Source organism: Cynocephalus volans, chromosome 17 (assembly GCF_027409185.1).
Source record: "Cynocephalus volans isolate mCynVol1 chromosome 17, mCynVol1.pri, whole genome shotgun sequence".
Lineage (NCBI taxonomy): Eukaryota > Metazoa > Chordata > Mammalia > Dermoptera > Cynocephalidae > Cynocephalus > Cynocephalus volans.
This window is the reverse complement of record NC_084476.1, coordinates 4,774,436-4,787,182: the sequence shown is the minus strand read 5'-3', so window position 1 is coordinate 4,787,182 and position 12,747 is coordinate 4,774,436. Positions and strand designations below refer to the sequence as shown.

General features: G+C 56.5%; 1 protein-coding gene across 1 annotated transcript; it reads right to left on the bottom strand.

Annotated features, from left to right (window-relative positions):
• Positions 1 to 3,649: 3,649 nt before the first annotated feature.
• On the bottom strand, positions 3,650 to 5,364 carry LOC134365449 (epididymal-specific lipocalin-9-like). Its single transcript, XM_063081547.1, has 5 exons — positions 5,266 to 5,364; positions 4,872 to 5,008; positions 4,504 to 4,577; positions 4,015 to 4,125; positions 3,650 to 3,705 (listed from the first exon to the last, which is right to left on the bottom strand). Exons 1-5 carry the CDS (start codon positions 5,362 to 5,364, stop codon positions 3,650 to 3,652), a joined length of 477 nt encoding a protein of 158 aa, XP_062937617.1.
• Between the last annotated feature and the right edge of the window lie 7,383 nt (positions 5,365 to 12,747).

Sequence of the window (12,747 nt, the reverse complement as noted above, 5' to 3'; positions counted from 1 at the left end):
TCGGGGCATTTGTCCTGCTCTCAATTTTGGGTTGTGTCCTGGTGGGCGCTGCTGGGTGGGCTCTGAATACCACCGGGCAGGTGGCAAAGATTCTCTCCTTGACCAAACTCCAGCTCAGGCTCCTCTGAGCCTCTTCTTGACTCGGCCTCAACTTTGGCCTCTAAAGACTTAGACACCCACTAACAAAGTGTTTCACAGCTCAAGGCTCATATCCCTGGGGTGACCCCAGACCCACTTAAGGTCCCTGCCTGAGAAAACTCCAGGCAGCCAAAAGAGCTTGCTGTCTGTCCCAGCAACACCTGAAGACGGGGCCTGTGCAGGAGGGCGGGAGCTTGCCTCCGGTAAGTGCCACTGAGCAAACCCAGATGGCTCTCCAGGGACCAGCCTCCCCTCCTGCCTCTACTGAGCTCACCCCTCCCTCCTCCTCCTCTCCCCTTAAACAGCCAGTCCCCTGTGTACAAACTGAGGCTTTCAGTCCACACCGGACGCTTCCCTGTTGCAATGGATATCACTGACTAAACTCTGTCCTTACCACTCCAACTAGTGTCTGGCTTTATCTTTGGCACAGGTTCTCCACCCTGTCCCCATGCAGAGGGGCAAGGGGGACTGCTGAAAGAGATTTGAGCTCCCAGGTCTCCTGCCCCGGACCCTTCCCAGGCTGCTCCCCACAGATTTGGGACACCTATGACCAGGGTGGGGAGAGGGGACTATTGGGGAACAGAGACATCCCCAAGGGCCTGGGCAGAGATGAGACTGGTCTGACCTGAGGATGGTGCCCCTGGGCAGGCCCCTGCCTGGGATGGTGCCCGAGAGCCCCTCTCTGGATAGTTTCCTGTCCCTGCATCGGAACTACGAGGACCCACTGCAGGGGGCCAGCCTGGTGCCTGCTCTGACCCCAGACCCACCCAAGTGGGGACCAGGCTCCCTGCATCAGCTCCCTCTCTCTGCCGAGGGGCAGAGGGCAGCCTCTTCTGATGAGAAAAGGAGGTACCAGGTCCTTGGGATGTCAGGGGTTATGAATACCCTTCTGCACTGAAAACAAAATCAATGTAATCACAGCAAGTAGGATGTAGTTAGACACCAAGAAAACCTGTCCTGGTGAGGCTCACGTTGGCATTCTGGGCAGCCCCTCCTCCGCTCCCCAATACCAGCTTTCCACGCCAGCAGGCCCCAGCCAAGTGAGCAGCTTCCCACGTGTCCCCTGCCACGGCCCAGCAGGCTGGACGAAGGATCCAGACAGGGAGCCGGAAGCTGGGCGGGCGGCGGCAGGCTGGGTGCCTCCACATCTGCCCACACGACAGAGCTGCTGCATCCTGGGCCTGGCGCCCGCGGGAGGGGCACCGAAGCTCTGCCAGGCCCCTGTCCCCACTGCCCAGAGTGCCTGAGGGAAGAGGGCGGCTGTGGGGCAGGTCTCAGGCTGCAGGACGTGTCCCCTCCAGGGGGAGGGTGAGGCAGCTGCTCTTCGGGCTGGGGGTGCTGAGGGGTCCCAGGAGCCCCTCCTGGCCCTGCCAGGCTGCCCCACCTGCAGAACATTTAAGGGGCAGTGCAGGGTCGTGTGGTTGCTGTAATGAGGGGACACGGGGAAGGCGGAGGAGCCCTGGGTTTGCAGTGAATTGTGGAGAGCCCTGGAGGGGGTGCTGATGACGGGGGACTGGGCCCAAGTCAGTGGGCAGCAGAGAAGTGGGGTCAGGCGGAGGCAACGGGGACAGCGCCTGCCGGCATTTCCTTGGTTGACTCAGAGGACACACACCTTCTCTATTTAACATTTTATTTTGAGAGAATTGTAAATTCACATGCAGTAGAGAGAGACATGCAGAGAGACCCCGAGCACCCTTACCCAGAGCCCTCGACAGCCACAGCTCACTTCAGCATAGGACGAGGTCACACCCGGACACCTGCCCTGCTGCGGCCTCCCCGTTTCACAGGTGCTGAGGGGTGTGTGTGTGTGTGTTTAGTTCTGTGCATTTTTATCACACCTGTGAGCAAGTGTGTCCACCACCACAGTCAAGATCCAGAACATTCCATCTCCAGGAGGACTCCTCCTGTCGCCCCTTTATGGCCACGCCCACTTCCCATTCCCGACCTCTGGAGACCACCGATCTGTTCCCATTTCTGCAGCTCTGACATTCCAAGAGCGCTGCAGAAACGGAGTCGTGGCGTGGAACCTCGGGCTGGCTCTCCGCTCTGCACCGTGCCCTCGAGACCCGTCCTTGCCGTTCCTGCCCAGTCCTGCCCACGGTGTGCACGGACCACAGTGTCCAGACACCCACCATCGAGGAGCCTGGGCCGTTTCCAGGTTTGGGTGGTCGTGACTAGAGCTGCCTTGAACCTCCGTGTGGAGGCTTTTATGTGAACACATACTCTCATATTTATCCAATAAATGCCCAACAGACAATTGCTTTTAATCCCCCAAATAACCATGGATTGGCTGGTACCCCTCTTATATTCACCAAAATATAGGGGAGGAGTGGACCCTTGTCCCAGCTGTGATGCTGTTAATAATCCTCCCAAGGGAGCAACTGAGCCCACGGAGGGAAGCAGGGACTAGGGGCTCCTCGCCATGGGACCGCCAGGCTGGGCAGGTGCATCATTTCCTTTACACCTCATGGAACCTCATGAGGAGGTGCCCTTAGGGGCCGTGCTTCTCAGATGGGACTCTGGGAAGGGGAAGGGAACCTGGGGGAGATCTTTACCAGGACTGGGGCTATTTCCAGAGAAGAGACCTGTGGTGGGCTGAATGGGACCCCCAAAAGACGTTCCCACGTCCTAATGCCCAGGACCCGCGAATGGGACCTTATTTGGAAAAAGAGTCTTTGCAGATGTGATTAAGTTGAGGATTTCAAGGTGAGGAGGTTATCCTAGATTACCGGGGTGAGCCCTAAATCCAACGACAAGCGTCCTTACAGAAGACAGAAGAGGAGACACAGACAGAAGGGAGATGGCCACATGAAGATGGAGGCAGAGACTGGAGCGATGTGACCACAAGCCAAGGAACATCTGGAGCCACCAGCAGCTGGAAGAGGCAGGAAGGACCCTCCTTTAGAGCCTCTGGAGGGAGTGAAGCCCTGTGACACCTGGATTTCAGACCTCTGGGCTCCAGAGCTGTGTCAGAGTAAATCTGTTTGTGGGTCACCCAGCTCGTGGGCATTTGCTACAGCAGCCCCAAGAGGCTCCTACAGGGCCAGATTTCCTTTTCTGCTTGCAACCTACCACCCACCAGCCTCCACTGAAACACAGACTCCAGTGGTATGTTGCACGTCATCTTCCACTGAGGGCTGTGCGTCATTACTTCTGCAGGAAAGCCCCGCAGATGGCCTGGGGAATGGACTTCAAGAAGCGGCTGCTAGTGCCACATTCTGGGCTGCAACCCCTGGCCTCTGACATTGGCCCCCCATGTCCCCACCCAGCCACCTCCCCCTAGTGCCATCCCTGACGCCGCCCCCAGCCACAGCTCACGCACCTGGGCTGGCGCATCCACCGCTAGGCGTAGCAATGATCTGGGAAGACAGAGGGGCTCTCAGAAGGGGTCTCGCTGGGGTCTCCACCTGCATCCCCCCAAGACCTTCTGTGCTGGGGCAGGGGCTGAGCCAGAATGTCCCCTCCTCACAGTTCCTCTCGGCCCAAGAGCAGCCAAACCTACCCTGGTCAATCATGTTGATGATATTTTGTGAACCAAGTCCATATTTTTTGCAGGTGTTTTCGAATCTTTCCAGGAAGGCGGAGCTCAGCTGTGGGATCCGTCCTGGGGACAGATTTGGGACCATGTGTGTGGAGGCCTGGGGGGGACTCAGGCAGTAACGAGGCTGGGAGGGGCATGCCCTGGCCAGAGAGAGGGGGTTTGTGCCAGGTAGGGCTGGGGGTGGAATGCTGAAGCTACCCCATCCCAATAATGCATCTGGGGGTACAACCAGCTGGTGGGAACCACCTCCCCAAACCTCAGGGCCATGGCAAGACCCCTCCCCAGGGTTAGGCCCAACATCGGAGGAGGACGGGTCCCAGCAGAGGGGGGCGCACCATAGAGCGCCAGCACGTGGGTCTCAGTGCCGTTCCTGATGTTCTGGAGGTAGAAGGTGACGTACAGGTCATAGTCGGTCTCCGACACCAGCACCTTGTTCTCCCCCCGATCTGTGTGGAGACACGCTCAGCATTGCCCTGACCCCCAGCCCCGCCGTCCCCCGGGTTCTGTGACAGGCGTGGGCAGCAGCGGCACTGTGGTCCCCTGCCCATCTCACCTGCAGCCCCCGATGGCCCCTCCGTGGCTCTCCTCCCCGGAGCCCCGGCACAGCACCTGCCTCCTCGGCAGCCTGGGCCAGGGGCTTCCCAGGAGGGGCTGGTCCAGAAGATCCTGCAGCACTGGTGCCGGGCAGAGTCCTCTGGCTTTGGGGTCAAGCTGCCAGGGGGCTCATAAAGTCCCCTAAATCAGTGCTCACCAGAAAGTGGCCACAGCCCTGGCAAGAGGGAATTCCTGGCTGTCAGACAGGGAAGAATCTGGCTTCCACTTACAGGCAACGGAGTATTCCCCGTCCTTCTCCGTCTTCTCGCAGACCACGGCCACGGCCACGCACTCCCCCTGCACCCTGGAAGCCAGACTGGGGTGAGGCTCGGAGCAGAGCCCCAGCCCCCAAGGGGTCTGACGGCAGAAAGCGTCCCTGCTCCACCCGCGCCCCGGCCCCTCCACCCCCTTGTCCCCTTGCCCCAGCCCCAGCCGCAGGGGAGAGTGGGCAGCAGGCTGATCCGGCCCCGCTCTCTGCCCCCAGCCCCACATCTGTGCCCCCAGGGGATGGGAGCGTGTGCGCGAGTCTGCTTAGGGGCTGGGAGGGGACAGGGTCTCTCCGGTGGTTCCAGGACCAGCTGGTAGGGGCGACGCTTACATGAAGCGGAAGTCGAATTTCAGGCTGCCGTTTTGTAAGTGCTCGATTTTCCGAATGAAGACCCACAGGTCCCCATTTTCTTCAATCCGCTTCAGGTCATCCGAGGCCATGGAAATAGAGTGCCAGACCCCTGCGACCTGAAGACAAAGGCTCTGAGGACTGCAGAGTCCGTCGGACGGCCCTGGCTGCTCGGCGCTCAGGCCTCCCTGCTGGAGCTGGACCCTGTCCCCCTCTGTCCTCCCGGCCTCCTCCTGCCCTCCCTGGCTGCTGTCACAGCTCGGACAGGAGAGGTGGGTTTCCCGGGGAGCAGCTGCCCTTGTCACAGGTTGAGGGAGCACAGGTGCCCTGAGGCCTGGCCCCCCTGCCTCCCAGAAGGTCCTGGGCCCAGCCCCACCCTGGCCATGTCGTAGTTCCTCTGCACGACCATGCGGGGATTGAACTCCTGGGCCGCAGAGAGGGCTAGAGCCAGGCTCAGCAGGAGCAGCGGTGTCATCCTCTCTGGTGGGCACCTTGGCCGCGGCCCACTCCCTTTATACCCCTCGCTGCTCTGCCATCTCCAGCCCCCACTGGACAGCCCGTTCTCTGGCCTGTCCCCACACATTCTGTGCACACTGGGAATGTGGCCAAAGGCCCCCACGGCCATGGCCCTCCCCCGGCTGGTCAGAAAGCCAAACAGGGGCGTTGGGACAGGCAGCCAGCCATCTGGACCTGGGCCCGCCCGCTGCACACCAGGAGACTCTGGACACGTCCCTTGATCTCTGAGCTCTGAAAGCTCCTGGAAGAGAATCCGGGGAGGGGCGGTGTGAAGGCAGCCTAGATGGACGGCAGGCAGGAGGCAGAGGGGGCCAGAAAGGGACAGACACGTGGTGTTGGGTGTGGGAGGCCTTGAGAACACAGACGTGGGTCGGATGCAGCCCCCACCACGTCCCCTTCCTGGCTGGGGCCCTCGGGAGGTGCAGGTAAGTCCCGTCTCCTGGAAATGCCTGCAGGGCTCCTGCAGGTGTCTGTGTACGGGAGGCGCTGGCCCACGCTACGTCCAGGCACAGGTCATGGCAGGGCTGGCACCGCGACAGGAAGGCTAGTTGGCGTGGGGGCTGCGTGGGCACCGTGGTGTCCACTGTGGAACCTAAACTTATGCTCCTCCTGGCCCCTGAGGCCCCCACTCTTCTCAGCCCTGCTCCAAAGCAGAAAGTGCCAGAACACCCTGGGGACAGGCACAGGACATGGGTCCAGGGGTTTGTCGCCTCGCTTGAACCTGTTTGAACAGAGACTCCAGACCCTCTTGGGGACCCCACGCAGTCCAGGCCCCCTCCCCTGTATGGGTCCCAGGTTGTCTCCCTTGAAGAGGGTTAACCTTGGCCTTCCTTGGTCCCCCGGGTACTCCTGAGGCTGAGCCAGAGGTGAGGGCTTTGGATTTTCCAGGACACTGGAAACTGAATCCTATTTTAAATACCAGATACAGTTTATGTACTGATCGAATGCTTTTTTTAGTAGAGCATCTGCTACGGGCTGGCGTCCCCATTCTGGTCAGGGCTGGCTCTGGCCAGTGTCTCCGCCTCTGGGGCCCCTACATCTCTGTGGTCCCCCCGAGTCCTGATGTCTGCGGCTCCATGACTGACCTGCTCTTGGAGTGCAGGAGACCTGGATTTGGAACCCATCTTCTCCTCTTATGTCCAGAGGCAGCAGGCGGCCAGTGTGCTGGCCAGCTCTGACCATGGCCCCAAGCTTGGTGCAGCATTTCAGGATCCCCAAAGAGACTGAGATGGACTTGGCTGGGAAGGCCCTGGTCCCCTGAGTAGGCTGCGTCCCTGTGTGCCGGTGCCACCTTCCTTCTGGGACCCATTCTGGTGTGTGTGGGTGGGGGGAGTGGACCCTGGGAAAGGCATCCCACACAGCGCACAGACGAGTGTGACCTCCTGCGTGCCGGGTCCGCAGGTCCCTCCTGTGCACTCAACCCCCCACCCCATTCTTGCCCTACTGTCTCTGTGGAGAGCTCCAGGTTCTGGGAAGCCTGACCTCTTGGGAGGTCACAGCTTGGGGTGGGGCCTTGAGAGAGCTGAGCTGGTGACTAGGTCTTGGTGGGGTCCTCACAGGGCTCCAAGCCGGCAGCCAGGACACCCTGGAACCTTCCAGAACAACTGGAGCCATTGGCTCAGCTCACCTGCATTTCCCACAGTGAACACATCTCCCCTTAAATGCTCCTTCTCGATCGGGGTGGATAAAGGCAGCATTGCAGGCTTCATCTCCAGGTGACGACTTCATGGAGCCTACATGGGGCAGGGGGGTATGTCCACCATGCAGGGAGGACAATGTGGCCATCCTGGCCAGGGGCGGAGACACTGAGTCACGGATCTAACCAGGTGACCTCATGGCTTACAGGTGTACAAAAGAACCAACCTACCACCCAGGAGTAGTCCCCCAGGCAGGACTCCCTCCATGAACCTTCAGGCACCTGGAGGTGGGGACCTGGGTAACTGTCTCCTTGGTTTTGATGGAGATAAAAGTTGTGTGCTGTGAAATGCAGATGGGTGGGGGCTGACACCCCCAGGCACGCAGGTAACCCATGCCCCAGTCAAGATATGAAACATTTCCCTTCATTCTAGAAGGTTCTCCTGTGCAGTGGCCTGTCTTAAGCATCCTCAGGGCTCCACCGGCAACAAGGGGACGACACATGTCCCATCCAGTGGAATTTACGCCAGGGTGAGGGAGTGGTTCAACCCTGGAAAATGTCCTGGTGCAATGCCTCACTTTAACAGCTGAAGAAAGAAAACTGTATAATTACTTCCAAGACCCCCAAATCATTGTAATAAAATTCAGCCACCACAACAATAGAAGCTTCCAGTGAGCCATGGTGCTATCTAAGGCCATGAAGGCACCAGGAAGCCCGCAGTGGACCCCACCAAGGGGATGTGCAGGAGGGTCCCCAGAGACAGACAGTGAACAGCTCACCTACCGCCCAGAGCCAGGTGAAGCAGGTTTTATTTCCTGTCTCAAGTTATTTCTTTGTTTTTTTTCTTCTTTTTTATTTTTTTAAGTTTATTTGTTAATATTTTTTTTTTACATTATAAGATGCTGTTATGGAGCAGTTGCAGGGGAGGGGGAGAGACAACGGGGGAAAGAAATAGGGTGGGAGAACGAGGGAGGAGGGGGGCGTGGTTGAGGCCCGTGGCACCCCCTTCATTCCTTCAAGGGAGACTGGGGACTTCCAGTGGTGGCTCAGTCATTGCTGGGCTGGATGCAGATATCAGGGGGTTGTGGCCAAAGCCCTCGGCCCCCCACCGCCCTGGCTCGGGAGCCCGGGGTGCTTCCTGCAGCAGTTCAGTGGTCATCTGTGGGCTGGTTGTGGGTGATGGGGGTCGTGGCTCAGGCCCCCAGCCCTCTCCACTCCCTGGCTTGGGAACCCAGGGGGCTTCTGGTCCTTCTAGGTTTTATAGGTGTTCCTTGGTGATGTGAGACCTTTACTAGTTAATATCAAACTTTGTCTCTGGTCTGTGGGTTTTTTTTTTCTTTCAGATCTTTGTTGGATTAGTCACTGTTCCCACCACTTAAACTCTGCACTGGAATTAATTTATTGTCCTTTGCTTACTTCTAAAATGAGGGAATTTCCTGTGGGGACCAGCACTTGAGCCCTGTAGTTGAGCTAAATTTCTGTTTTGCTGCTGATTCCCTGGAGAAGATTTTTTGTGCAGCTCAGGTTTTCGTTGTTGACCTTGTAAGCACTTCTGGGTCTCCTGAGATCCAGTACACCTGGGTTGCGTGGAAACTCTGGTCTGGGCCTGAGTCTTTTTCAGCAAACTGCACCTCCTGCAGATCTGTATTCCTGACCAACCTACACAGAGTGGGCTTGTGCTGATTGGGGAGTAGATCAGCTGTCCTTGCTGTGCCCCAGTGTTCCCCTGGTGGGCCCGTCTCCCCCACCCCTCGCATTCCAAACACTTCCCATGGGACAGGCCATCCTCCAGTCCCTTGCAATGACTCACTGGCCTCTGAGTGGCTCCTTTTTTCAGTTGTGGCCCCTCACTGCTATGTGTGTCCACGGGAACCCTGTTAGTGGTCTTGCTGGCCTGGGGGCCACCAAGGACCTCTTCTCCCCTGCAGCCTCCAAGCAACTTCATCCAAAGGGCACAGCTGTGGCTTTTGCCACCTACTGCTCCACGTGCTCACCAGGGCCAGCTTGGAAGTGGCCAGGGCTGGAGATGGTCGGAGTGGTCCCTTTCTCTCATCGTGGCTTCTCCCGCCTTCATGCACTCCATAGGTCTCTCCTCTTCTTCCCCTGAGCTGTAGTGGCCCCAGCTTGGCAGTCGTTGCTTTGTTACAGTTGTAAATTGGTTGATTTGTGGCAGAGAGTGACGCTGGGGACCATCTATTCTGCCATCTTGACCAGAAGCCCTCGAGTTATTTCAAAGCTATCTTGCAGGATGTACGTGAGCAGGCACCTGAAGACTTGGCCCTTCAGCTGACCTCAGGAACCTGAAAATTCTCTACCAAGGTGCTGGATCCAGATTAGACAAATCGGAGGACTGGATTCAGAATAAACCGATCAGCTCCTGACTTCATCTGCCTCTCACCCCCATGCCATCTGGCCTGACTCAGATTCAGCCAATCAGGGATCCCGAATACCCCTTAAAAGCCTGTTCAGCCCGGGTTCCTGGAGGTGGAGAGTGGGGCCTCCTGCCTCGACCCCCGTGCACCTGGCCAGGGAAGCCTTTTCTTCCACAGAGGCGGGCCGTGCAGCTGGCTTCTGTGCACGACGGGCAGCGAGCCCTTGCTCAGTGGGTAACTCTTACAAAGCACTCGGGGTGCTACTGCAATAAAGAAAGGCGAGTGAGAAAGGCACTTATTGGAAAAGAAGACCACGGTTGTCTTCCTGCGTGTGCAAATAACACTTCACCACCGGCAAGGTATTTATGGTTCACTAGGAAGGTTGGTAAGGTGGCTGGCTCCAAAGTCAGTGCACAGAATCAATAGCCTTCCCATATGCGAGCAATAATCCTGTTCCCAAATAAGGTCACATTCACAGGTACTGGGGTCAGGACTTCAGCATATCTTTTTAAGGGACACCGTTCAGCCCACAGCATGCTTCCCCGTCTATCACTGCCTCTTCTCTGTCTCTGTTTTGAGAACTTTTGAGATCGTCCATTTACTTATTCAAAATCTGTTTCTAGCCCTAGACTGTAAGCTATGTGAAGTGTGCGTGGTGGGCAGGGCACTACCAAAGTCCAAGAGGTGGGCTGAGTTCCTGGCAGATGACAGGCCTCAATAAATATGAAAGCACTGGACGGATGGGGGGCGGGTGGGCGGGTGGACAGGTGTGGGGGCGGGTGGACAGGGGTGCAGGCGGGTGGATGGGCAGGTGGGTGGATGGATGAAAGAATGACAGGAGTAGGAGGAGTCGGTAGGAGGATAGGGAGGGGGAGGAGGGATGGTGCCCCGCTCAGAGTGGCCTTGCAGTGGCTGGCTATGCATCCTCAGCTGATCCCAGCTCCTAGGGCCGGCTTCCCTCGGTGCCCTGGAGATGACACCCAAGGGATCCCCAGCCAGGTGAGGCAGCAGGCGAGGGGTGTTTGCCATTGGTCAGGTTGCACTGCCTGAGTCTGCCCTTTGCACACCTCTACCTGCCACCTGGTAACTATGAGAAGAACCTGCCACAGAGGCATCACTATGACACTTGCATCATCAGAGGAGTCTGCTGACATCACCACCCACAGAAGGCTCAGAGGCCACGAGAGCAGCAGGCAGGATCTGCTCATGATTTCGCAAAGACCCAAAGATACAGTGCTTGGAAAATACCTGTCCTTGTGGGACATCTTTGGCTGTCTCTTTATATGCCCCTAACTCAAGGTAAGGGGACTCTTAAGGAGGGACATGTGAAAGTTTGGGTGATCCTGATAAAATCAGGGGTGGGGATCACCTCTAACCTTGTACATCAGTGTACTACCAGGAGCCTGCCTTAGGGGTGGTGTCACCAGGAGGGCACCCTGTTGGAGAGGATCAGGCTCAGAGGACCCCTCTTACTGCAGCAGCGTGCTATTTCTAATGCTCTTCAATTTGAAATGTGGTCACAAAAGCCACCCAATGAGGTCTGCCCAGGATGGTTTTACATAAAGAACTGCCTGATGGAGATGTCACGTGAGCCGCATTGGTAATGTCCAGTTTCCTAGGAGCCACATTACAAAAGGTGAAAAGAAACAGGTTAATTCGTTTTCATAATTTAACTCAGCATATTCACACTATATTGCCCAGATATTACCCTTTCAGTATATGATCCATGTGGAACATTGACCTGAAAGAGAAGCTGAGGCACACACACATGTAGAGTTTATTTGGGAGCAGAACGCTGCCGTGGCACCGCGTGTGCATAGTGAACTGTGCGTGTTCAAGGAGGTAAAGAAGACAAAGGTCGTTAAAGGCAAAGGAGAAAAGTCCATATAATTTGTCCTGAAACAAAGAGAACATTGGTTACAGGGGCGTATCCCAGGTGTCGATGCCAATTCATTAGTGAAAACAGCGCTGGGCGTGTGCCCTTGTGATTCGTGCTGTGACTCGAAAGGTCCTCGCAGAAGTTTCTGTTGCAGGCACCTGTGCATTGTGTAGGGCAGCCTTTGTCACAGTTCTTATCCTGGGCATGTGTGCATGACAGCATCCCTTCTCAGCCTCCCGGCTTTAGGGATTTACTTTTTGTCACGAGTTTGACACACAACTCCGTTTTCATTCTGACAACTTTCACGAAAAATCATGAGATGTTCCAATTCTTTTCTTTCATATCGTGTTGGTCGTCAGTTCAGAGCAGCCACATTCACACGCTCAGTGGCTAGTGGCCGCTGTATCGATCAGCGCAGATCTAGAGCATCATGGTTGTTGAGTGACAGCTCAAAGATGAAATACCGGGGACCTCCGTTTTGCTTCAGCGTATACCGCAGTGGCGCGGTCACGCACAGAAATCCCACGTAAAACCTGCAGCACACGCTCAGGGCGTCGGCGAGAGCCCAGTTCTCTTCTAGAGCTGAATGCCTTTAGTTTGGACTCAATCCGTGTGTACAAGCATCTACCTTTGAGAGCACGCAGAAATTTTCAGACGACTACAGTCTTGGAGCAAAGTGTTCGTGCTTGCTATCTCCATGGGGAAAAAGAATTAGAAGTCACCTTCGGGGCAGAATCCACCTCCCAGCTCAGGAAGCTTTCTTCCTCGTGGCCTCATTCCGCTCTCACAGCCATGCAGCGGGGAGATTTATTGCACTTCTCGTGGGCAATCAAGGTGGACGTCGACAAGGAACCCAGGGGCAGCCGGAGAGCCTGACCCCCAGCCTCCCGGGGAGCCGTCGGTACCCAGGGGCTCTGCAGCCACCTCAGGCAGAGCAGAGGCTTCCCCGGCCTGAGCTGGCCGTCCCTGAAGGCCGAGCATTCTAGAAGAAACCCTTAGGTTTGTGTTCAAATGTCTAGACTGTAGTCCATTGCTGGAAGGTGACAAAGGGTGCAGATTCCCACGGCTTACAGTCTTGTTTTCTCCCATTCCCCTAGGACAGAATGTGTTCTAGAAGAAGAACGCTGCTGTGGTTTTCGTTTGTTTTATCACTGATGTCCCTCGAGCGTTATTTCAGGTAAATACCAAATATCGATGAATCATAACCATCAGATTGGCAGAGATGACCTAAACTGAATCTTGTCTAGAAATATGAATAACACTCTTGTCAGAAGTTACTCCCTCTGTGGGACAGAGCAAAGCATAAAGATTTTAATTCTTTCATTTTTAGACATTGAACATTACTTATCGAGCACCGTCTAGGTGCCGGGCTCTGTTCCAGGTGCTGGGCAATAGCAATGACTAAAGTCCCTGCCCTCGGGGAGCGTCTCCTTCCAGGCAGAGAAGGTAGACAAT

Coding starts and splice junctions, on each gene's coding strand:
- LOC134365449 (XM_063081547.1), bottom strand. CDS start 5,364: ATGACACCGCTGCTCCTGCTGAGCCTGGCTCTAGCCCTCTCTGCGGCC. Junction 5,009..5,265: donor GGAACTACGACATGGCCAGG/GTGGGGCTGGGC, acceptor CTTTGTCTTCAG/GTCGCAGGGGTCTGGCACTC. Junction 3,706..4,014: donor CCACGTGCTGGCGCTCTATG/GTGCGCCCCCCT, acceptor CTTCCTGGAAAG/ATTCGAAAACACCTGCAAAA.